Genomic DNA, 25,533 nt, shown 5'->3' with positions numbered 1-25,533 from the left:
AGAATCGACACTCTCCCCCGAACCACAGAAGCCGAACGAATTCGACCCTACCACTGTGGTTGGCAAAGGTGCCTCAATTGTAACACAGAACACCACGTGGCAGCCAATGGGGGGAAGAGGAGTTAGGGAGAGGTTGTGGATGAAGAGGGGAAGTTAGGGAAACCGGGAAAAGGGTTAGGACAAAACCTAAGTTGGATAGGTAGGGGGAAGCACTGGGGAAAAACCCTTCCTTTCATATACCTGCATATCCTAGTTCCTGACACAGTGTAACATTGACTACATGAATACCCAGTAACATAGATCAGGACACACCTTAATACATATGCCCCTGACTCCAGAACAAACATAGAGCACAAAACATGCACATGTAGTAGCCAGCGGGATGAATACAGGACAATGGAACTTTTCCCATCAATGAAGAACGAAACACATGGCCCGTAGGGCAAGTTTGCTACTGCAATACATAAACACATAAATGCATGTCCTTGCTGTTTAACCAGACAAACTAATACACATCATCACTCCTTGAGAGTGAATACTCTTGTCACCCTTAATGAGCTGTATTCGAGAGAATATGCCCCAAAAATGTTGCGTAATGTCCTCGTGTCTTATTACACAAAACCAATTGCTTTATCCCCAAATTCAGCCCTTCCGTGATTGCCAAGTATCAGCTTCATGCGAGAGAAAACATATGCATCATAAGATCCCACCCCGCAATGCCTTCTGCAATTATCTGAGCTCTGAGGGCCCCGCGGGACTCCTCGGAGGATTAGTAGCATGCTGAAAATGCTGCAGTTCCGCATGCAGCTCAGTGCAAGAGAACGCTCGAAACCTCGTGTAGCTTTAGGGCAGAGCTTCGCCGTCCATGGTTTCCTCAGCGTTTCGCCGACATGCTCCTCACGCCAACCGCTCCTGGATTTGTAATAAACCACACCTGTTTCACGCGCCGTTGCTCTTTATGCTGTTTGTAATCACTGCAGCTGGCAATGCGCACGTGACCTTCTTCCTGATTGTGCACAGAACTACCAACCTCCCGTGGCTTGCTGGGAATTGTAGTCTTTGCCTCCAAAACTAACCCAAAAAGGATTAAGAGACAAAACGTGTGACTCCTGTGCGCTTCCAGCCCTTATTCCTCACAGGTGCAACTAAAATGTCATAATTTTATTTATAGCATTAACACTGTTTTTAAATACAAGTTGCAGTAGATTGTGGATATTAGTTCGAGGGGATTGGGTCCTCTGACGTATTCCATATATATGACAGTAATCACCACAGCTGTGCTGCTTCGGGAAATCTTTCGGCGTCTGCATCCTGTGTCGATGACGTCCATACGCCGTCCTCGAGGGCCTCCGTTGAGCCGACATCACCGGATGCTATAAGTAGGATGCACGACGCCCGTAGCCTCAGTTCCGTTTTTTCCGCGAACATGTTCGCTTCGGAGATCTCGGCACGCCTCGATTCTACTGAATCCTGTTCTTTCGGTTCTTCGAACCTGTTTCTTCATTGCTATCGAATATGATGTCTTCGGGTTCTTCCACCCCGCGGTCCGGGTTTAAGAAGTGTCGGGTGTGCGGGTCCAAGATGTCCCTGACGGATACACACGACGCTTGCCACTGGTGCCTCGGGGAGGACCATGATGCGGACGACTGTGTCGACTGCAAATCGCTCCCTTCGAAGTCCTTGCGGGAGTGTAAGAAGAAGCTGTCGGTCGGTAAGGTGGCCAAGCCCAGAAGTTCCACCTTCTTTCGACAGACGATTCGAGGGGCGACTCTGCATCATCGTGAGTCCGGGGGTTCTCGGTCTGGGAGCCGGTCCCGCCATTCCTCTGCCTCTTCGAGGCACTCCAGGAAGCACCGTCGCAGGTCGCCTTCCCCGTCCTCTTCTGAGTACTCCGCCCGTCGGCGGGTAGCTTGTCCCAACAAGCATTCCACTCCGGAGGAATGGGATTCGTTCCGAAAGGAGATGTTGGCGATTTTTCAATTGCAGGGCTCCGGTCCGGCCGCGTCGTCTGAGGATGCCGGTCGAGGCCGCGCTAGAGACACTGCTCGTCCGCCTGGGCTCGAGCACTCCTCGCGACCACCGGGCGCCTTTGAGGTCCCGGTCGGACAAGGATGGTCGCTCTAGGCATGCCCGTTCCAGGTCCCGGTCCTCGACGCCATCGAGACCGCGAGACTCTGCGAAGTCTTCGAAGAAGACATCGACGCCGGCGGTGCCAAGATCGTCGACGGACTCTCTAGAGGCCCCGCCTCCGAGGAAGTCGTTGACGCCATCGAAGCCTAGGCTGTCGAGAGACACGCTTGGGGCTCCACCCTCGAGGCCTGTGTCGATGCCGTCGAAGCTGTCGGCGCCGCGCTCGACATGGATGTCCATTCCGTTGACGCCATTGACGCCTTTCGAGGCAGCCTTGTCGGAGGTACCCCGTGGCACGGTGGCACCCCCAAGAAAGGCAATGGCTAAGGCTAAACATGTCTTTGTTCCTTTTTCTGTACCCTCTTTCCAGCCTCTAGATTATATTTCTGAGGTGGATGAGGGGTCTGAGGAAGTTGAGGTTCCTGTATTGGTTCCTGATGACATTGTTTCTGGTCACAGTCAACTTGAGGATCTGCGTCAGTCGCTGCACGACGCCAGTGGTCTAGACACCTCTCTGGAGGTGGAGTTTGGTAGGCCGGATGCCTGGCACGCATGCCGAATCTTCATATCAGAGCCTCATGTCGAGGGTCACTGAATACCTGGGTTGGTCTGCCCCCCCTGGGGATTTTCAGCAGGATGACCTGACTGATATCTGGCCAAGGTCGTCCTACTGACCCGGTGCTGCCATTCCATATGGCCTTGCAGAGAAGGGTGGCTGCGGCTTGGACTTCTCCGAAGAGTCTCCTGGCAGTGAGCAAGTCCTTGCCGAGGAAACATCGCCCAGCCAATGGCGACCCCTGCTACTTGACATTGCACCCTACTCTGGAGAGTTTTGTGGTGCAGGCGGATACGGCCCCCGCAAAGCAGGCGTCGTACCCTACCATCCCTCCTGATAGGGACGACAAACGTTTGACGGTTGGGCGAAGAAGGTATTTTCTTCTGGGGGTATGGCGCTTCAGGCTGCCAACTCAGTTTGTGTCTTGTCTCGTTTCACGCACACTCTGTGGAACTGTATTTCCCTAGCGGCTGATCATATTCCCGAAGGGGAGGAACGGGATGGTTTCCTTGCTATCGTGCAGGATGGCAAGGATGCCATGTGTGAATCCGTTCAGTCGGGTTTGGACATGGTTGATTGCGTCAGCCGGTACATGGCGGCGAGCACCATAATGCGCAGGTTTGCGTGGTTGCGGAAGTCAGGTTTTGCTCCGGATGTGCAAGCCCTTTGAGGCTGACGAGAGTCTTGAGAGGTTGCAGACCTCGAAAGCTGCAGCAAAGTCGTTGGGTGCTGCAGTCCGCCAACCTCCGCCTTTTCGTCCTAGGGGACAGCAATGGAGGGGAGGTTCCTTTCGTTATTACTCATCCTTTAGTAAATCGAGAGGAGCTGCAAGTCAAAGGGGCAACCGTAGGAGTGCCAGAGGTGGTAAACAAGGTACTCGAGGTGCCAAGGCCACGTGTGCCATTGCCTCTTTGCCCTCAGGCACTGCAGCAGCCGCTTCAGCTCAGTCATGAGGCCCATGCTTCTCTGGTTGGGGGAAGGCTGGCGCAGCATCTGGTAGAATGGCGTGCCATTACTTCAGATGTGTGGGTTCTGGAGATCATAGCCCACGGCTACTGTCTTCCTTTCCGGCAGAGGCCTCACGACAATCCTGCAGGAAACCTCTCTTTGAAGAGTCCGGATCTACACCTTGCGCAGGAATTTCAATCCCTGCTGGAGAAAGGCGCCATAGAACTGGTGCCTGTAGCGGAGAGGAACAAGGGATGGTATTCCCCTTATTTTTTGATTCCGAAGAAAGACGAAGGATTGAGACCCATCATGGACTTGCGCGGTTTGAACAAGCTCCTCAGGAAGGACAAGTTCAAGATGGTTACTCTTTCTCAAGTCCTCCAGGCCCTCAACTTCAGGACTGGTTGGTGTCTCTCGACCTCAAGGACGCTTATTTTCATGTGCCGATCCATCCAAAGCACAAGAAGTACCTGAGGTCTGCGGTTGGCAACTCGCACTTTCAGTTTTGGGTCCTGCCGTTCGGATTGACCTCCGCCCCGAGGGTTTTCACCAAGCTCATGGTGGTTGTGCCAGTGCATCTCAGGAAAGGGGGGATTCACGTCTACCCCTACCTGGACGATTGGTTGATCAGGGCGCGCTCTCCCGAGCGAGTCCTGGATCATCTGTCTGTCACCTGTCACTCCCTTCACAAGCTGGGCTTCTCCCTCAACTTAAAGAAGTCTCACTTGACGCCAACTCAGCGGCTCCAGTACATCGGAGCAGTGCTCGACACGTCCCTGGGGCAGTGTTTTCCTCCCCAGGTGAGGGCTCTTCACATTCAGCAGATGGTTCACAAGTTTTGACATGCCCAGAGTCTCCCGGCATTTGAGTTCTTGAGGCTGCTCGGCCTCATGGCATCCTGCATTCTTCTGGTGCCAGAGGCCCGACTGCAGATGAGATCTTTGCAGTGGGCTCGCAAGATGCAGTGGTCACAGTCCTCCGGCAGGATGTCGGACCCCGTTCAGGTGCCGCCCTTGGTCGCTCAGGACCTTCTGTGGTGGGCCGACGAAGGCAATCTGATGAGGGGGGGCTCCATTTTGGCTGCCCTGGCCGGAGGTGACGATCGTGACGGACGCATCCCTCACGGGATGGGGAGCTCATGCCAACGAGCTGACAGTAAGCGGTCGTTGGTCTCCGTCAGAGTCCAGACTCCATATCAGTCTGTTGGAGCGGAGGGCCGTCAGGCTTGCCCTGAAGGCTTTTCTGCCGACTGCGAGGAAAGAATGTCCTGATCCTGACGGACAATACAGTGGCCATGCACTACCTCAACAAAAAGGGGGGAGCAGGGTCACTTCCTCTGTGCAGGGAGGCGATGCAGCTCTGGTTCTGGGCCATCCAGCAGGAAATTTCGATCTCGGCAGTTCATCTGGCCGGAGACGAAAATGAGACGGCGGACACTCTGAGCAGGCAGAGCGCGATCTCTCACGAGTGGGAGTTGGCTCAGGAGATTCTCCTGGAGATCTTCGCCCTTTGGGGGACCCCTCAAGTGGATCTCTTCGCCTCCATTGTCAACCGGAAGTGCGAAAGGTTCTGCTCGCTGGAATTTCCTCCAAGAGGAGCCTTAGGAGATGCGTTCGTGGTGGAGTGGTCCTTCCCACTGCTGTATGCATTTCCTCCAGTCCCTGTCATCTCGCAGGTGCTGCGGAGCTTACGGAGGTTCGGTTCCCAGATGATCCTCATTGCTCTGGCTTGGGCCAGGAGGGCGTGGTACCCGGACCTTCTCGACTTGTCCATCTGCCCTCCACGTCGTCTTCCCTACCGAGACGATCTGCTCTCGCGGGAAGGGGGTCAGGTTCTCCATCCAGAGGTCAGATCCCTCAACCTTCACGCTTGGCTTCTGAAAGGTTGAGGTATACGGATTGGGACCTCCCTGAAGACGTGATGGAGGTGTTGCTTTCGGCCAGACGGCTGGCAACAAAGTCCCTGTACCGTTGCTGTTGGAGAAAGTTCTGCGACTGGTGCAGGGTTAAGAATGTGGATCCTTTTTCATGTGACATTCCTGTAGTTCTGTCTTTTTTGCTTTCTTTAGCCCACAGGAGCTTGCAAGTGGGTGCCATTAAAGGTTACCTGGCGGCGCTGTCCATATTTAAGCGCTCGTCTGAGGAGTGTTCTTATTTTAAAATTCATTTGATTTCTCAGTTTGTGAAAGGGGTCACTAATGTGTTCCCTCTGTCACTTTTCCAGGTGCCCAGTTGAGATTTGAACCTTGTTCTCAGGTTTCTAAAATTCTTGTCCTTTGAGACAGTTTTAACCCTTAAAACTGTATTTTTTGTTGCGGTCACTTCCGCTCGCAGAGTGAGTGAGTTACAGGCACTTTAAGTTAAGCCACCCTTCACTGTGTTTCATAAGGACAGGCTTGCCCTTCGAGTTCGACCTTCCTTTCTTCCGAAGGTGGTGTCAGAATTTCTTTTGAGCCAGAAGGTTGTTCTTCTGGCATTTTATCCTCCTCTGCATCCTGGTAAGGACGAGGAGAGGCTCCATAAGTTAGATCCTAGGAGAGCTTTAAGTTTCTACATTTCACGCATGTCCCGAGTGGACAATCGGCTCTTTATTGGTTACGCTGGAAGGCGTTTGGGACAAGCTGTGACTAAGCAGACTTTGTCTAGATGGATTATGTTGGCAATTTCTGAATGTTACTGCCTAATAAGGATCTTCCGGTAGGCTTACAGGCTCATTCGACTAGGGGTATGGCTGCCTCTACTGCCCTGCAGAGGGGTGTTCCTATTCGTAACATCTGTGATGCAGCCACTTGGGCTTAGGTCCATACTTTTGTATGTCACTACTCCCTTGATTCTATGCATGGGCAGGATCTGGCCTTTGGCAATGCGGTCCTTTACTCTGCAATTTGATTGGGCATTCTAAATTTGTATATTCTAAATTCTTTCCCCACCTCCTTACGTTGGTAATGCTTTGGGAGTCTGTCATAGATATGGAATACGTCGGAGGACCCAATCCCCTCAAAGAACAAGTCACTCTCTTACCTGGTAACGTTCTTTCGATGGGATGGTCCGACAACGTATTCCATATCGCTCCCTCCCTGCCTTCTCCGCTACAGAATTTCTTATGCGATTGCAGCTTACTTTTCCACAAGGCTTTCTGTGGTCATATGGGCAGTAGATTGGTGCCACACGTTCTGGGAAAAAACTACAACTGACAGGCGTCGTGCATCCTACTTATAACATCCGGTGACGTCGTCTCGACAGAGGCCCTCGGGCATATCGACGTCATCGTTGCAGGACGCAGACGCCGAAAGATTTTCCGAAGCAGCACAGCTGTGGTGATTGCTGTCATAGATCTGGAATACGTCATCGGACCATCCCATCTGAAGAACGTTACCAAGTAAGAGAGTAACTTGTTCTTCTCCAGCATGGGGTCTGGCATGGATTCACATGCTCATGAATATTCCCCGTCGTCAGGCTGGGAATCCTCGGTAAAGAAAAAATCAGTTTCAGTTTTGTTTCTGAACTGTCTTTCTTCTAGTAACCAATCACTGGTCTCTGAGTCATACAGCCCGTAGCCAATGACTGCCCTCTACCTAAGCCCCTCCTCTGGCAGCCATCTTCAGATTTTTATTGCACGTTCAAGTGTTGGGAGTCCTCGTGCTGTAGCTCTCAAGCTTTTCCTGCGTTTTGCGTTTTTTCGAAGAGTTTACTCTTATATTTTCGGTCAATAGAGCCTCAAGCTCCACCAACTCTACTTCCGATCAACGTGGACCCGTTTTCGGAATTTTCTACGCCCCTCAAGGGCATCTTTTCTTCGTGTTTTCCACTTCTCTGAGGATTCCAGAAGATCTTTGAGGCCTACCCCGCGTGGACATGGCCCAGGATAGAGGAAGTATGACGCCTGTTGGATCCAAGCTGTTCAGGAGCTGCCCTGGATGCGTACTTCAGAACGTATTTGAGGATGAGCACTCTCGGTGCCTCTACTGCCTTCACAATGACAAATCGCATGTGGAGAAGGACTCTGCATTTTGTAAGAACATGTCCGAGTGGGCAATGAAGGATCGTCATATTCGACTCGCCAACTGGCTGGAGGGGAAGAGCCCAGCAACGGGTGAGAAGAAGAAATCCGAGCGGTCTTCTAAGACCTTTGAGGGCGCTCCAGTGACGGGGGCCCAACAAAAGGCTAAGCACCGCGAGTCCGCAGGCACCGGGAGCGCCAATCAGTCGGGCTCCTCGGCTGCCAGGCAGGGCGCTTTATCACCGACACCATCAACCACGAGCCAACGCTCTGGCTCGGTGAAGAGGAAGTCAGAGAACCCGGGTAAGCTTCGGGAGAAGCCCCGGTCGATCCCGACGGAGACAGTCGAGGGGGAGCGAGGCAGTGACTCCCCAACACCCCCCAAGGTGAAGGCCTCAGGCACGCCCAAGGTCGTGAAGGCCCTGATTCACCCGGCTAAGGCCTCGATTGAGGGAGTCGTGGCGGCCCTGGTGGAACCTATGGAAGCTTCCCCAGTGGGGACAACTTCAGGGGCTAGAGTTTCCCTGCCACCCCGGAGGGAATCATCTTTCCTGCCTATCGAGAAGACCCCCGTGAAACACCAGCAGGAGGAAGAGGGGGGTGGCACGGTAGCCATAACAGACACGGATACCACCTCTGAGGATGAGTTGGTGAGCGTCCAAAGGATCCTGGACAAGAAGTTCGAGGAATCCAGGGCCCACAGGAAGGATCCCGATGAGGCCGGCGAGGAGAGCAACGGGGGGGGGGGGCAGATGAGGAAGATAGGACTGCGGAGGACCACATGCCCCAACCGTCGGTCCCGTTGCAGCGGGTGCCCGTACCACAGGAAAATTCAGGAGCTATCTTGATGGCTATACAGAATCTGTGCACGGAGGTGAGGACAAGGATGCCCTTACACCCCACCGACGACCCAGCGGGGCCTGGTCTGGTGGGGAGCCCACCTAACAAGCGGAGACAAGTCCATCCTCCTCCCCCTTCCAGCCTTCATCCCATCCCCTCCCCCGAGGGATGAGACTGGAACGGAGACGGCGACGACAGGGACGGACGACGACGGTGGTGATGACAGAATGGACCTCCCTTCACCACCTCTTCGGGGCCCCCCCCCGACGAAATAGGCTCCTTCCATGCTATGATCTACAGGGCATCTGAGCTCTTCCAGCTCTGCCTCGAAGAACAGAAGAAGGAAGGTTTCCTCTACCAACAGCGAGAGGCCAAGAGGAAAACTGTCCTCTCAGTCCCGTTACTGGACGACATCTGGGACGAGGGGCTGGCGCTCCTGAAGAACCCGTCCACGGCTCCTGCTAAGAGAGACCGGTATGAGAAGAAGTACCGGGTCCCGGACTCTGCACCTATGTGCCTCAGGGCACAACCATCCCCGGATTCAGTGGTCTCCGCGGCGGCCAAGAAGAAAGTGGCGGGGTGACGGCTTCAACTTCCCCACCGGACGGCGAGGGGAAGAAGCTGGACACCACGGGACGACGGGTCATCTCGTCGACGGCGACGACAAATTAAAGCGACCAACGCCCTCGCAATCGTGGCACACTACAACAGGGAGCTGTGGTTCAAGATCGCTCCCTTGCTGGACTTCCTCCCGGACGACAAGAAGGCTGAGGCCCTGGAAATCCTACAGGAAGGCGAAGTGGCGTTGGACCACACCATTACGGTGGCCACGAGCACAGGCTTTCATCAGATGGGCAACAGCGTTTGCCATCCCTGACGCAGTTGGCTCAAGGCTACAGACTTCCACCAGGACGTGCGGACCAGGGTTCTGGACATGCCCTTTGACGGGAACAATCTGTTCGGCAAGACAGTGGACGAATCACTGCAGGCCATCAAGGTGGACACCGAGACGGCTCGGCACTTGGGTGTTCTTCAACAACGACGGCTGTCCTTTCGGAACTCCGGAGGCAAGCGCGGTGCCTCCAAAGGATTCGGTGGCGGTTCATCGTCTTACCACCAAGCGGTCCGTTCCTTATCGCAGGAGGCCTATAGAGGACGCGGCAAGACGGGAGGACCCAGTCGTCGCCAAGGTGGCAAGGCCGCAATGAAAAAGGATTGAACCGGCCGTCGTGTCGGGCCCCCACCTGAGCACCCCGGTGGGAGGCCGGCTGGCAAAATTCAACAGCATGTGGGAGTCCATCTCCACCGACCGTTGGGTGCTGGATGCCCTGGCCCGCGAGCACACTCTGGAATTTCGAAAGAAGTGTCCCTGTATTCCACCCGTGGCCAGGAAGGAAAACCACGTCCCTTAACTGCTGCTGGAGGTACGGGCGATGCTAAGAAAGGGAGCCATCGAGCTTGTCCCAAAGAGGCTCCGGGGCTCCGGAGTATACTCGCGGTACTTCCTTCTTCCGGAAGAAGACCGGCGGTTGGCGACCCATCCTGGACATTCATCGTCTAAACAAGTACATCAAGTCCCAGAAGTTCCGGATGGTCACCCTCCAGCACGTTCTGGGACAGCTGGAGAAAGGCGACTTTCTATCGTCATTGGTCTTGGAGGATGCCTACTTCCACATCCCCATTCTTAAAGGACATTGATAATTCCTGGGATTTGTGGTCCAAGGCCGACACTATCAGTTCAAGGCCCTTCCCTTCGGATTGAAGTCGGCAACCACGGTGTTCACCAAGTGCCTAGCACCTGTGGCGGCGCGGCTGCGCCTGCAGGGGATCCAAGTCTACCCCTACCTGGACGATTGGCTTATCCGAGCAAAGTCAAGGGAACTCGCCGTCGATCACACAGCGAAGACCGTCCAACTGCTCACGGATCTGGGATTCTCAATCAACTTCGCAAAAGCCCACTTTGTACCGTTGCAAGTCGCCCTGTTCCTGGAAGCCAGGCTCAACGAAGTAACGCAGTTGGCTTCGCCGTCGGAAGAAAGGACGAAGGCCATCCTGGGCAAGGTACAACGGCTGTTGACCATGGACGTGGCCAGGGTGAGGTCCATCAAGTCCCTACTCGGCATGATGTCCTCGTGTGTCTACCTCGTGCGCCTATGCAGACGGCAGATGCGACCACTGCAGGAGTTCCTCGACGCCCGTTGGATGCAAGCAGCGGGCAGCTTCGAAGACAGGATCTCACTCAACAAGATTTTCCGCCAAGCGATCCGTTGGTGGGGCACCTGCACGCATCTGGTGGCAGGCATGGACTTCCAGCCCCCGGCACATCAGGAAACGGTGACGACAGACACCTTCCTGGAGGGATGGGGAGCGCACATAGGAGATCTCCACGCAAGAGGCCTTTGGCTCCTGGACATATCAATGTCCTGGAGCTTCGAGCCATGTTCTGGGCCCTCGGGTCATTCCTTCTATCCCTCAAGGGCAAGGTGGTAAGGGTCTTCACCGACAACACCACCACAATTTTCTACATACGGAGGCAGGGGGGCACCAGATCTCCAGCCCTATCTAAGGAAGTGCAGGATCAGTGGCACCGGGCCGTCGCCCAAGGGATGTTTCTGGTACCCTTCCATCTGGCAGGAATCAAGAACACCATCGCCGACTCATTCAGCAGGGAGCTGTGCTCATGCCACGAGTGGGAGCTGCGGCAAGATCAAGGTGATCTCCTGTTCCGATGATGGGGCAATCCCCAGATCGACCTATTCGCAACGTCGACAAATGCCAAGTGCCAGAAGTTCACCAGCAGGTTTCCCCTGCCGGGGAGCATGGGGGATGCCTTCTCATTCCCCTGGGACGGCCTGTTCCTGTATGCGTTCCCACCGTTGACGTTGCTTCTGCGACTCATCAGTCACCTCAGACGGTCCCGGTGCAAGATGATCCTCGTCGCAACTGCGTGGCCGAGGCAGATTTGGTTCCCGGACCTTTTGGACATGTCAGCGTACCCCCCTGTCAAACTGCCGACGGCCACAGATCTTTTCGCCAGAGAAGGAGGCGCCATCCTACTCCACGAACCTGGGGTAGCTGAACCTGCAGGCCTGGCCTGTTCAGAGGATACGATATCCTGGCAGACTGCGAGGAGGTGCTTGCACAGGCCAGGGTGTCCTTGACTCTCAAGTGCTATGGACACAAATGGAAGAGGTTCTCTGTCTGGTGCCGTGCACAGAAGATTAACCCTCTGCGTATTACGGCCCCTCAAGTGCCGCCGTACTTGCTATCGCTGGCCAAGGCGGGGCTGGCGCATGCCTCCATCAAGATCCATCTGGCGGCTATCTCCCGCTACACCAGAACTCTGGGGCGGTCATCTCTATGGTCTCATTGCCTGGTGAAGGAGTTCATGAAAGGACTGTTCCGATCGTTCCCGCCGGTGAAGGCTCCGGCCCCAGCGTGCAAGCTCAACGTGGTGCTGACCAGGCTCATGGGGCCACCATTCGAGCCTCTGCATTTGGCACGATGAAGTTCCTGTTGTGGAAGACGGCGTTTCTTGTGGCCATCACCTCTGCACGACGAGTGGGAGAGATCCAGCCCTCTCCTGTAAACCTCCATACCTGACATTTAAATGAGGCGAGGGTGGTGCTGAGGACGCACCACTCATTCATGCCCAAGGTGCCGTCGGACTTCCATCTCAACGAGCCCTTGGTGTTGCCTCTTTTCTTCCCGTCCCCTTCGTCGCTGGCCAAGAGGACTTTGCACTCGCTGGATGTGGCTAGAGCGCTGAAGTTCTACGTGTACCGCACGAAGAGTCTGCGGAAGACATCACAGCTGTTTGTGAACTTTTACCTGTGAACCAAGGAAATGCCCTCTCGAAGGCTTCCATTTCCAGATGGCTATCCGGCTGCATTATGCACGGTCACCGGTTGGCAAACCGACCCTTGCCCGGCAGTCCGAGAGCCCATTTGACCAGAGCGATCGCTGCTACCACGGTGTTCTTGTCTGAAATGCCCCTGCTGGACATCTGCAGGGCTGCTACGTGGAGGTCGACGCACACCTTCACGAGATTCTACTGCATCGACCGGGATTCCAGGGAGGAGTCCAGGGTCGGCCAGGCAGTGCTGCGCAACCTGTTCGCCTGAAGGTGGGCCTGGTGAACAGGTAAGAGATGCTTAAAGTTGAGTTGTTGAAATGCTTAATGTTGAGCCTTGCCACCTCCTGTGGTTGTGCATGTGTGTACTGCTATGTATTCTTGTATTCATGAGCATGTGAATCCATACCAGACCCCATGTTGGAGAAGGAACAATTTACTTCCCTGTAACTGTTGTTCTCCCGCATGGGTCTGGCATGGATTCACATGCAAACCCTCCCTCCTACCCCTCTTCTCTTGGTCCTACTGCCACTTTACGTCCTACCAAATCTTGCTGCCAGAGGAGGGGCTTAGGTAGAGGGCAGTCATTGGCTAGGGGCTGTATGACCCAAAGACCAGTGATTGGTTACTAGAAGAAAGACAGTTCAGAAACGAAACTGAAACTGATTTTTTCTTTACTGAGGATTCCCAGCCTGACTACGGGGAATATTCATGAGCATGTGAATCCATGCCAGACCCATGCTGGAGAACAACAGTTACAGGTAAGTAACTTGTTCCTTTCTGAATAGCATCTCACTTTTATTTTATATTGGTTTTTTTTCCCTACTTTGGTACAGGGGTTCTTCCCACAGGCTGGTCAATGATTTAGTGCAAAGATCCCCTCACCTTAAACTTGCCAAGGAACAGTCCCCTTTTTCTACAGCTTGACTAGGAAATATGGAATAAAGTGGTGCAGTCTTTAAGTTGTGGGCACTTTATGGCTGTTATTAGTTGCACTGTGAGTAAATAACTCAATGGCAAGAATTTTAAATGCCTGCTTCAATGAAGCAAACAAATTATACAGCAAAAAATAACTCCAATGATATCTTACTGTGAAATATTTACAACAAGAACTAGATCATAAAGAATTGGTATGAGTGAGCAGGGACAATACATGTACTTGTTTTTAAACATTCTGCCTCTTCTCTAGATCCAGGTATCAAATGATGGGGAGAAGGCTTTCCTCCTCCCGCCACAGCCGGTGAAGCAGTTCCTGATCTCTCCTCCGGCATCCCCGCCGGTTGGGTGGAAGCAGGGCGATGATGCAATGCCGCTTCTGAACTATGACCTACTATGTGCCGTGTCCAAACTGGGTCCAGGTATGGATGTGTAAAGCTTGGGGGTTTCTGTTTTTGGGGTTTCTTTTTGTTGAACTTCTAAGGTGTCTTTTTCCAGTGTTTTAAAAAATGATCAGAATCTGTGTTTATCATTGTTTTCCCGTTTGGCCCTTAAAAAATTGCAGAGAACAGTTTTTTCAGTACGCAATGTGCACCATCAAGAAACATGATGAAGCAGTATCACACACAGGGCTCGAAAGCATTAGACGGCTGTTTTCAGAAGCGCGCTCTCATTGCGCAAAGGCCATTATTTCCACCACCCCCTTCACTGAGCCCATCGTTTTTATTTTCTCAAGCATGATGTTAACTAAACAATACAATAAGTCTTTATTAATGGCACTCATTCGTTAATAATATGCCTTGATATTAGCACACAGACATGGAATTTGCATCCTTTGGGAGGGATGGCATCCTTCCTGTGAGTGGCGCTTCCCTGTCACCCGCATGCATTCAGAGAAGCTGCAAAGCAGGCTCAGCCTGAGCTGAGAACCCTGAGCTGCCGACATCACAGAGAATAGGGCACTGCAGAGACTGCAGACCGAGGACAGCAAGGCGTCTGAAATGGCTCTTGCCTCGATAGCACATGCATCGCTATCCTTGACCAGCACCGCCTGCCAAGAGCGCCCCAACGTCCTCTCATTCCACAAAGTGAAACCTAATGTCTGCTGTCACACTTCACCCCAAGCACAATAGAAACCAGAGTTTCCTGGATTTCCTGAGGCAAGAGAAAACAATCTCTGGGGACTTTTGCCAGGATTTTTCAGGTTTCACCCAAAAAACGTAAACCCTAGTAATGCTCTGTATAATACAATTATACTTCACACAACATTGACGTTAGCCATTGTGTCGGGGCGCCAACTCTTTTCTTTTGCAGTTTCACTGAAACTGTAGCACAAAACACCCATTGGCTGCCCGCCTTTCCTTAAAGTTTGGTGAAGGCATAACGGGCTGCCATAGGTGTGCAGTAGAGGAATGAGCGGATGGGAATGGTGAGTCTGGTGTCTAGCTGGAAAAGGTGCACATAAATTATTACAGCAAATGTGTGGAGCCAGAAGCAATGAAAGAACATATTTGAGACCTTCTTTCCTACAGATAAGCGGATCCTTCTAAAGCTGCTGCCGCTCCAGGCTGGTAAGAAAGTACAGCAAATGTGCAGTACACAAACAATACATCCAGTGGGCATGAAAATGATGCTTATCTGAAAAGCAAACCTTTGATCTTGGTGAGGTTTATCAGATTTTATCGTTTAACCCTATAGTAAATCCAGAAACCCTTTTTATATTGTATAAATGTTATGTGGACAGATATTGCCTTATAGTCCTGTGTTCCACCTTGTTTCATGGATGGAAAGCATTGAAGTCATCCCCATCCTTGGTATTGCTGTAAGTGATTGACATTACATCTTTGACGCACCTTCACCAATCATCTGCTGCGCTCATCCCCATCTCTAGTCATTATTGATATTTCATAATACTTGCTGTTATGGACACCCAGCAGCTTGCAGACAGGTTAGTGTGGCAGGCGCTAAATGCAAGGTGGCCTCACGTTCACGGAGAGAAGGTTGTGTTGTACTTCACATTCTCTGTCCCTGTGGGAGATCACTATACCTTTTTGCAGCTTCAATTCTATTATTTGTCAGGCCTGAACCATTACAGAAGGGAACTAACCACCTGCAGATCTATCTTGATACTGCCACCAACCAGAGCAGTGCATCCAGGGCATCTAAGGACGCCCCCATTGCACAGGAATAGCATAGGTCCACAATATTTGCCATGCTGGGCAGTTCTGAGCGTTTGATAATTTCAAAGCTTTCCATACATCACATTTTAGTGTTAAAAAGTTGCCCCAAGTGGCACCGCAGTTTTTTCCAGACATGTGTTCTGTGATCACTATTCCCAGATACCCAAGCCACACCTCACTGATGACGTCCAACTAGGACAAAACAAATCGAAACTGAGAGATCTGTGCTGGTGCTGCGGTGGGGTGTGCTGGTGCTGCAGTGGCCTGTGACGTCCTCATGTGAGGCCTTTCTGGAGTGACAATGCTGACAGTGTTTTCAGTTTTTTTTTTTTTTTCTGTAATGTATTTGTTGCGTGCAAAAACAACTGTTGAAGTCTGTACTGGTGTCTTTGGGGCATTGTAAGCATATTGTATGGAGCAGCGAGGAGGAGCCTTACCGCCTAGACCTCTGTCAGCAGTACCAACAGCGGAGCCGTCAATGACAGCACCTTTTCCTGCATCGCAGGCTGCAGCCATCACTTCTTTTCCTAGGGGCTCGAGTTTGGAGTGAAAGATGCTTCCCTCTCTCGATTTTCTCTCTAGGCCCAACAAGGCCACACCGCTTTTTACTCTGTCTCCTTTGGCACCTCACAGGATGTTACCACACCAATCATGCACTTCCCCAGTTCTGAGGAGGACCTGCCAGAGTGATTTTACTCTGACCAGGAATATGGTCAGGGGGAGCCTGATCCCATTTTGCTAGTGTCGACACATGGGGCTCCATCCCACCAGCCATCTCCGCCTTTTAGCTCTTCACCTCATGGCCCAGCACTGGCTCTTGCACCAAGGGATAGGTCATTAGACATTTTGACCACTCTACACATTCTGGTGTCTGAAATCCAGCAGCGTCTACCAGCTGCTCCCATACCTGCTCCATCAAGGAGCCCTCCAAGGCCTTCCCGAGCCCAGTTTACGCCGTCTCATCCAGCCCGATACCCCTCGACCATTGCCACTTGCACCTTCTGTGGTTAGAGCAGCAGCCCAGACAGCGACCAATAGTGTCACAACCCAGAATACGTAAGGGACTGAGTTGGAGGACTGGTTTCCTGCTGATGGGGAGCCTCCTGACTTCGAGGTGCACACTAGGGTCTCTCCAGCAGACGAGATTTGTTTGTTTCTTTCCATGATCTCAACAGCGGCGAAGCTATTCAACCTCATGTCTGAGGAGAAGGAAGGTTTCCTTTTCGAACAATGGGAGTCCTCCAAGAGGACTATTGTTTCAGTTCCCCTTTTGGGTGATGGCCTGTTGGTCATGAATTCCCCTAGCATAACTGCGTCAAAAAGGGATCATTTGGAGAAAAAGTCCTGGGTCCCACACTCGGCCCCGAAGTGCCTCAGATCCCAACCATCTTTGAAAAGCAGTAATCATGAAGAAATAAAATGATTAAAAATAGGTATTGAAAAATAAATTATATATACCCAATTCAAACTGCCTGTTGAAGTTTTAGCATTGAATTGCTAGATTCAGATTTGAAGCAAGTGTGGAGTTACACTCATGCCAGGAACTATTTTTGTGTCATATTTAATTCTGCCCCAGTTCCTGACATGCTCAGACCCCAACCATAACTAGACTCTGTGGTCTCGGCTGTGGCTAGGATGAGGTCCTCCAACCCATCTTACTCTTCTTTGGTTCTCCCTGTCCCGGAGGGTAAGAAGCTGGATGCAACTGGTAAGCGCATCATCACGACTGCGGTGTCTACTCTCAAGGCTTCCAAAGCCCTAGCCATTCTCTCGAGGTATAACAGAGAGCTTTGGTACAAGTTGGGACCCATCCTTCACTTGCTTCTGGACGACAAGAAGGCAGAGGGCCTGTCGTTGTTCCATGAGGTGGTAGGTAGCCTCCGACAATGCGATTACCGTCACCCTGGACATTGCTGATCGGGGTTTTCGCCAGATGGGCTATGGAGTGGACCTCCGCCACCAGGATTGGCTCAAAGCTACCAACTTCTGCACGGATGTGCAAACAAAGGTGGTGGGCATGCCATTTGATGGTGACAACCTCTTTGGGAAGGCAGTCAACGACACTCTGCAGGCCAAGAAGACACACCCAGAGACAGCACGTTCTTTGGGCACTCTCCAGCAGAGGATGGCTTCCTTTTGCACCTCTAAACTAAATGTCTTGGTCCTCCAAAGGGTTCACCTTGCCCTATTGCCAGCTCTCCTGTTCAACCACCCAGGAGATATATAGGGGACATTCCCAGTCCTGCAGAAGTGGCAATCTGCGTTGTTGCCCCCCCATCCAGGATACAGATGCAGGCCTGAAGCGGCCCAGGGCCTGCGCCCCCACTCTGCACCCCAGTGTGAGGCTGGTTATTGCAATTCCCCAACCCGTGGTGCAAGATCTCCATTGACTAATGGGTGCTTGATATCCTTCAACAGGGTCACTCTCTGGAATTCCAGGAAAATGCCCTAGCATTGCTCCCGTCTCAAGACGAGAACAGCATCTAGCACAGCTGCTAAAGGAGGTTCAAGCCATGCTAAACAAAGGGACTATCTGGGGCACCAGAGTGTACTCCAGATACCTTCTGGTAAGGAATAAGTCTGGAGGATGGAGAGCCATTCTAGACCTGTGGCGCCTCAACACATTCGTCAAATACCCAAAATTCAGGATAGTCGCATTGCAGCACGTGCTTCACCAAGTGGAGGAAGGAGATTTCGTGGCGACCCTCGACTTAGTCTGCCTTTTGTCGTTCTGTCCTTCAGGGAAGATGAGAACTGAACACTCTGTGTAATCATGATCTCCATGCCAGACAGTCATGACTGTACCACTTGAAAGAAGTGTTCGGCTAAAGTTTACAGAGGGAATTCATGGACCACCTTTTCATACATGACTGAAACCAAGTAGGCAGCCCCTTTTTGGGATGGAATATAGCATGGTGGCCTATTCTATTTACCTGGGAGTATCTGTGCAGGCACCAAGGCAAACTGGTGAAGTCTTTTTGAGACCATTTTCTAAGAGGGAACATATACACAGGAACACCTTTGTGAGGAGGCGACTGGTCAAATGAACCACCCATATATCTCAAGGTGACCTAACCTGATCCTTGGCAGGCGGCGCTGGAGCTCTTTTCTCTCCTCCTCATTTTATTCCCCCTAGTAGCACAAAGAAAAGGCTGTTGCATGATTTCCGCACCGCCTCGGTATGGAGACACAACTTGGAGGCTCTGCGCATGGCAGGACTACAGCACCACACCTCCAATCGGCTGATGCAGTGGTACTTCAGCACCACACCACTGGTCAGCTGGTGCAGGTGCTGTCAGGTGCTCATGCAGCATGCTCTGTACAACAAGACTTTCCAGCAGCATAAGAGGATTTGGGCTGCAGTGCTCCTCAGTGAGTAAGTATTGCACTCACTTGTGCTGTTGCTTCCTGTCTATTAGAGTTCTTCCTGTGCCTGTTTTTTCTATGCTTCCCAAGCATTCTTAGAGTTTCTTCTCTCAGCCTCTCTACCTATTGCTTGACCCCAGCCTGTGTTACTAAACTACATTCATGGATCAAATTGTGTTGCTTACTATGTTATGACCTCCTGCATGTTTCATTAGACTTTGCTTTTGGATTACGTTTGGTGCTACTCTTGTTTGTCATATCCGGACCTTTGCCTGTTTTTTGGATTTGTCTTAGATTATGAATGCCTGGGTTTCCTGCTGCTGATGCCTCTGCTGGCCTTACCCTACCTATTGTTCCAATAGTTTTGTCCTGGTTCCGCCGGGATAGGGGCTTGCGTTTTTGTTTCTTTTTCTCACACCCGTACAATCCGTGCTGGTTTGCTGGTCTATGGACTCAGTCTAATGGGAGTTAGGTGTGTAGCTACTCCACTAATTATAACTACTTACCAACATATATGTATTTGTACTGATTGCTCCCTCTCTTCTTCTGCTTGAGGGTTGTTGGCCGTGATACTGTTTCTTTTTCCCACCTGTCACTAGGAAAATCTCAGTTGGATTTGGAATTCTGTAGTGACAGAGGTTGGGTGGGTTGGGCTACCATGCAGGTTTCTGTTTTGGATGTCCAACCTCCGCGACACAGGTAGATTCAGTCTGACAAACTGAAGAGCCTGTATGGTTTGCAAAGTGCTCATGGAGGCTGCAAGTGACCCTATAATGACCCTAGTGCAGGCAGTAAACGCCCTTCGTACAGAGGTAGCAACAATGCTATACATGGTTCTGGATGCCATAGCAACAGTCTTTTGACAGAGTTTCTATTCCATGTCTTTCGATTTAAAGAATCACTCTTCCCAGTTGTCTTATTCTGTGCCATTTCAAACAATGAAGATGCCCCTGCTAACTGCACTGGTCAGTCTTGATTCTATTTAAGACAAGGAGGCGAGCATTATGCTTATCTTTCTTTATTGCCACCAATCCAGCATTTCATACATCAAACATTTAAACAACATATTTCTCTTTTTGAGGTAGCAAAAAGAATAAATGTTCAGTTTAAAGTTTTAATATCAGTCTCTAAGGCTCCACACTGCCTAAAACTGCAGATCCCATGAGCCTCTCCGCTCCTGGTAGTCCATGGCTATTCACTCTCCACCTATCCAGTGCCTGCTTCCCCTATAAGAGTATCCTGCCCAAGGTACATTCCTGTTTCTTGACTGCCATACAATAAAATTCAACTCTTTATCAAACTATTGTCTAACATCCACTGGAAGGTAACACTCCTTCTAGACCTCAGTGTGTTATGGTCCAACGGGACAACTTGCTCTGCTCAGTCATGCTGCTTCTGCTGACTCCAAGCCGGCTTCTGCTCATGTCCTATGTGAGAGAAAATAACGTGAGCGGGTGGGAATGCGACTACTCGCCACAAGTCAAATATATTCATTAGAAATACCAAGCCTATTAGTTCCATTGCATTCAATTGGGTGGGATATAATGCTCACCTCCTTGTATTTAATAGAATCAAGACTGACCAGTGCAGTTAGCATGGTCAATCTTCATTCTTTGACAAGACAGAGGCGAGCATTATGCTTCTTCAAAGCTCGCCACCACTCCATTGGTCAGGTCTGATACAGGTTTAACATAAAATGTTTTAAACGTAGATTCAGAGGCCCAATCGGCTGTCTTGGAGGGACACTCCAGCCGAGAAAGCTCTAGAAGTCATCGCGCCACGTACCGAGTGCGTGCCAAACAAGGTTAAGTTTATGCCTGCCCATTGCATCACTTCCCTCACCCATCTGGCTATTATCGCTATAGCTATCGCATGATAGGGTTTCCTACGCGCAATCAGCAACTGAGTAACGCCTGGCTGCCTATTAAGTGCTGTCGCTGCCTCGTAATCCTTGATGCACTGCGCCACACATAGTTTTTTGTTGTTCGGGAAGTACGGGTATGAGATTACTCTAGAATCGGTCTTAGTCCTCTCTACTATGATAAAAGCTACCTCTTCTGGGTAGAATATCTTCCTGTCTATCTCCAGGACTTTCACATCTGAAACCCTTCGACATGCTGTTGGGCAGAGCAAAATTGCTAGCTTGCCTGAGAGCTGTGAGCGTGAAAGGTCTACGTTCTCTGGCCATCTCAAAAATAATTGAAGAACGTCTCAACCATCCCACAAACTCGTTTACTTGGGCTCGGGAGGACTCCTCAGCCTGATCCCTCTAAGCAACCTGTGAATTGCTGGGTGCTCTCCTACTGGATGACCCTCTACCTTATCGTGGCCTGCGGACAAGGCGGACCTATGTACTCCTAAAGTTCTATACGTGCCTCCCTCTTGGAACTTAGCCTCTAGGAAGTTAAGAACGTGCACTACAGGAGCCAAAACAGGATCCAACTGCTGATCCGCACACCAACGCGTCCAGGTTTCCCCTGCTGAACTATAGCTCCTGATTGTGGACGGTAACCGGGAGTCCCTGATGCAGTCTGCAGCAATCTGCGAAATTCTTGGCAGTTCCCATCTCTTCCTGAAATTCTGCAAGCTAGCAGCCGCAGGGTTCCCGCTTCCACTAGGTGAACCTGGCCGGATGGGTTGAGGAGGAGGTCCGGGTGATGCAGGATTACTCTCAGAAAATCCGAGGAAAGTTCCATCGCTACTGGAAACCAGGGCTGGGATTTCCAGAGCGGGACCACTAACACTAGTTCCGCCAGGTCTCTGCATGCCTTCGCTAGAACTCTCATAATCATGAGAAATGGCGGGAATGCGTAGTGCACCGCTCCCGCCCAAGACAGGAGAAACGCATCTGTGCCGGCTGAATCCGGGTCTATCCTGCAGCTTAAATATTTGGGCGTCTGTGCGTTCAGCCTGGATGCAAAAAGAGCTGTATCTAGAGGTCCCCACACCTCTTGCAGCCTGTGAAATATCTGAGGAAGCAGTCTCCAATCGCTGGAATCTGCTAGATACCGTGAGTTCCAGTCTGCAATGTCGTTCTGTGCTCCTGAAAGATACTCCGCTGCCACTGCTATCTGATGTAGAAGGCAATAGTGCCAGAAGTCCTTCGCGAGCTCTGCTAGCATCTTCGATTCGGTCCCGCCGAGATTGTTGATATAGCGAACTGATGAGATGTTGTCCATCTTCAGCAGTACACAGCACTTGGCTCTGCCTTTGGCAAAGATCTTTACTGCAGTGGACCCTGCCAGCAACTCGAGACAGTTTATGTGAAGACATAGCTCGTCTTCGGACCATTTGCCACCTGTTTCTGTCTGTTCGCACCTGTCTCCCCAGCCCAACCTGCTTTTGTCGGTCTCTATCACCTAGACTGGAGCGTCGCCGAAGATGGCTCAGCCATTCCAGGCCTCCATATTTTGTAGCCACCAAAATAGTTCCAACGTCGCCTAGCTCGATCAACTGGTGGTATTTTAGTCCTCGGCCCCCAGCAAATGCCTTATTTTTAGCCGTCCGTTGAAGGAGGGGGCCTGGGAATATGGCCTGGATGGAAGCTGCTAGAAGCCCTACTATCCTGCCTAGGTTCCAAAGAGAGAAGACCTTTTTTGCTAGAACAGCTCTGAGCTCCCTCTTGATCGCTCTCACTTTGTGAGTCAGAAGCTCCAAAGTCGCCTTCACCGAGTCTATTATGAATCCTAGGAATTCGACTCTCTGCACTGGTTGCAGTTGCGATTTGTCTAGGTTCACAAAGAATCCTAGCGAGGACAACAGGAAAAAGATCCAGCGAACATCCCTGGTCAAGGAGGCCTTGTCCGCCCCTAGCACTAGGATGTTGTCTAGGTATATTATGATTCGTATTACCCTCTCGCTAATGGCAAAAAATGTAGCAGGCGCTCCTCTCCAGAAAGAACATGGCATGATAACCTGTTCTCAGATGAGAGTTTGCAGCACACGCCTTTTGCTCACTGTACTTTTCACAGATGGGAAATATCCATTTGCATATCAGTCTTTGTCCCGCCCACATGGGCAGTCTAGCACCGAAATGCTATGGCAATTCCTCTCTTAACAAGAGTACCGACAGCAACCCCATACACGTGTTTCAGCATTGTTGGGCCTCATCAGTGAGGTGAAGCTTCGCCTCTCTGAGCACAGTGAGCAGGGAGTCCAGGTCTGGTTGTCCCCAGGTAACTCAGGGTGACCAACCCCAAGTTCCTTTCAAATATATCAAAAAAGGTAGCAGGCGCTCCTCTCCAGAAAGAACATGGCATGATAACCTGTTCTGAGATGAGAGTTTGCAGCACACGCTTTTTGCTCACTGTACTTTTCACAGATGGGAAATATCCATTTGCATATCAGTCTTTGTCTCTCTAATGGCTGCGGCTACTGGACGCATCAGCTTGGTGAAGGCCCAAGACTCTGAGGCGAGCCCGAAAGTTAGGCTCTTGAAGCGCCAAACCTCTCTGTTCCAGAGGAATCGCAGGAATCTGCAATGAGCTTCCGCTATCGGTATAATCAGGTAGGCGTCTTTGAGGTCTAGACGAGCTAGCCAGTCTCCTGTGCGTAGCAGGTCTCCGAGGAGATGGATACCCTCCATATTGAAGTGATTGTACCTTAGCCATTCGTTCAGGCTTTTCAGGTTGATGATGGGCCGGACTTTCTCTTTTCTGTGTACCAGAAACATATTGCTGATAAATCCCGGGCCTGCCTGCGTCTCTCGCTCTATTGCATCCTTTTGTTGTAGCTTCCCTAATTCGCTCTGGAGCAGTGCCGCTTCTAGCTTTGGCATGTGAATCGCTTGCGGCTCTCGCTCTTGGATAGGGTCGCCTAGGAAATCTATGCGCAGCCCCTCTACTGCGTGGCGCACCCATGTATTGCTGGAAAAGGTATATCATCCGCTCATAAATTCAAGGTTTCTACCCCCTACTTGACAATCCGATGTACTCACCACGGGCGGCACCTGGCTGCTGGTATGCTCATCTCTGTCTGTGACCTCTCGGGAATCTTGCCCTGGAAGGGAAGAAGGCATCTTGCTGCCTCCCTTCCCAGTATTGTGCACGATGGCTTTGGGGTCTGCGATGCAAGGCAAAGCGACCGGACGACCAACCCCGCTGGCGTCCGGTCCCTGAAAAAACACGGCCTGGGAAGAGCCTCTGTATCGAACTTTGTGCTTTCTCAAGGGCAGAGTAGGTTCCCACGAACTGTGCCATTTCCTTGGCGAAAGCTTCCCCCGAAAAGCAAACCTTTAGCGCCTTGACCGGCCTCATAAGACAGCAAGTCGCTCAGTTTGGAGTCGATCTTTAGGAGAACACCTCTCCTTCTCTCTGATGAGAGGGTGCAGTTGGCATTACCCAACAGGCAAACTGCACGCTGTGCCTAGTTGGCTAGAGCGGTGGGATCTATCGGGGTCCCCGTATCTGTGGCCTTCTCTGCAAGGTCCATGATTTTAGCCAAAGGCCCGGCTAAATCGAGAACTTTGGCCTGGCATCCCCGCCATGCTCTGTCTACTCCCTTTCGAACTGCTCTGGAGGCCTTAGTCACAAAGGTGACCATCTTTGGGTCCAAATCGGGGTATCAGACAATTTATCGGGTAATTCTGGGCGGGAGCATTCTGCTCTCATGCACGAACGCACCTCTTTGTCCATGGGCTTTCTCAAATGCTGTGTCATGTAGAGCGCCACTCTGGGTGACGGCACCCATTCGGCTGACTTGGGATGCCGGATGGCATCTGGATCGAACATATCGTTTGTACCTTCCTCTTCGTCAAGGGTCGGAGTGACTGGCATCGGGTGCCCGGGGAGGTCTTCTTCCTCACCTCCCTCATCATCGGGCGAGTAGCCCTCATCAATGTCCGCTGAATTCTTCACCCCTGTGGTAGGGGGTCTGATCTGGCGTTCTGCTGTTTTTGCCAGGAAGGCCTTCTTTAGATGAGTGACAAGGTCAGCCGTCTCTTGTGGGTCGGAGTCGATTTTCCTTTCCTTGCTTGGGGGGGTCAAAGAGTCTCTGCTCTTCTGAGCTGTACGCCCCTTCTCAACCCCTTCCTGCGGGTGTCTTGCCAACGTGCCTTCTCCCGGGCTCGGCGCCATCTTTTTCCTGGAGGATCTTGGGTCTTTATCTAGCATCCATGCTTCCAACATGTCTAACCTGATTGCAAGAGGCTGAACGTCTTCTGCGATAGCTTGAGACAGCGACACTGTCTTAAAACTGAGCGAGAGCCCTGTTTCCTGCTGGGAGGACTCAACTTCCCATTCTTCCTCACTGTACTCCGGTGTGGTGGAGTGATCCTCCCCATATTAGGCCATTTTCCTTTGAGTTAGCAAAGCTAACAATTGAGTGTTGGCTGGCTGACCCACCAAAATATAGCAGCTGTGCTCTGTTGCTGCAGGCCTTCAATATGCAGTAATTCTGCTGTTGACTGGTGTATGAACGCTCATAAGCAGCTGTTGAGATGCGCTGCGCGTTCTGGATATTCATCTGTATATGTATATTTTCAGCGGACTTTGATCTGCTCTCCGGCAAGCTCGCTTTTTAAAAAAATATGCTTCTCTGGGCACAAACACTGACTTTCGCGCTATGGTTTCCTCTCAGAATGAGGTTTGCGTGTGTTACGGAAGTGCCCGGGAGACGCCGTGGAGGCTGACCGCGCTCAGGCTCCTCTGGGTCCTAAAGCGCGTTACTTGTGCGACGTGCTGTGGAGCGGGGCCGGCTGCCTACTGCCAGCGTGTGCGCTCGCGACT

The 25,533-nt window shown here is 51.6% G+C and overlaps 1 protein-coding gene across 1 annotated transcript in view; it reads left to right on the top strand.

Moving 5' to 3' along the window:
* Window positions 1–25,533, top strand: part of RCAN3 (RCAN family member 3) — a 398,660-nt gene that overhangs the window by 336,755 nt on the left and 36,372 nt on the right. Inside the window, exon 4 of the mRNA XM_069643243.1 lies at window positions 13,516–13,684. Coding sequence (XP_069499344.1) covers window positions 13,516–13,684 — 169 coding nt within the window. The remainder of the gene's footprint in view (window positions 1–13,515; window positions 13,685–25,533) is intronic.

Source organism: Ambystoma mexicanum, chromosome 1p, assembly GCF_040938575.1.
Source record: "Ambystoma mexicanum isolate Mex_15411 chromosome 1p, UKY_AmexF1_1, whole genome shotgun sequence".
Classification (NCBI taxonomy): domain Eukaryota; kingdom Metazoa; phylum Chordata; class Amphibia; order Caudata; family Ambystomatidae; genus Ambystoma; species Ambystoma mexicanum.
The sequence above is the reverse complement of the archived record's forward strand: the minus strand, read 5'-3'. Positions and strand labels throughout refer to the sequence as shown.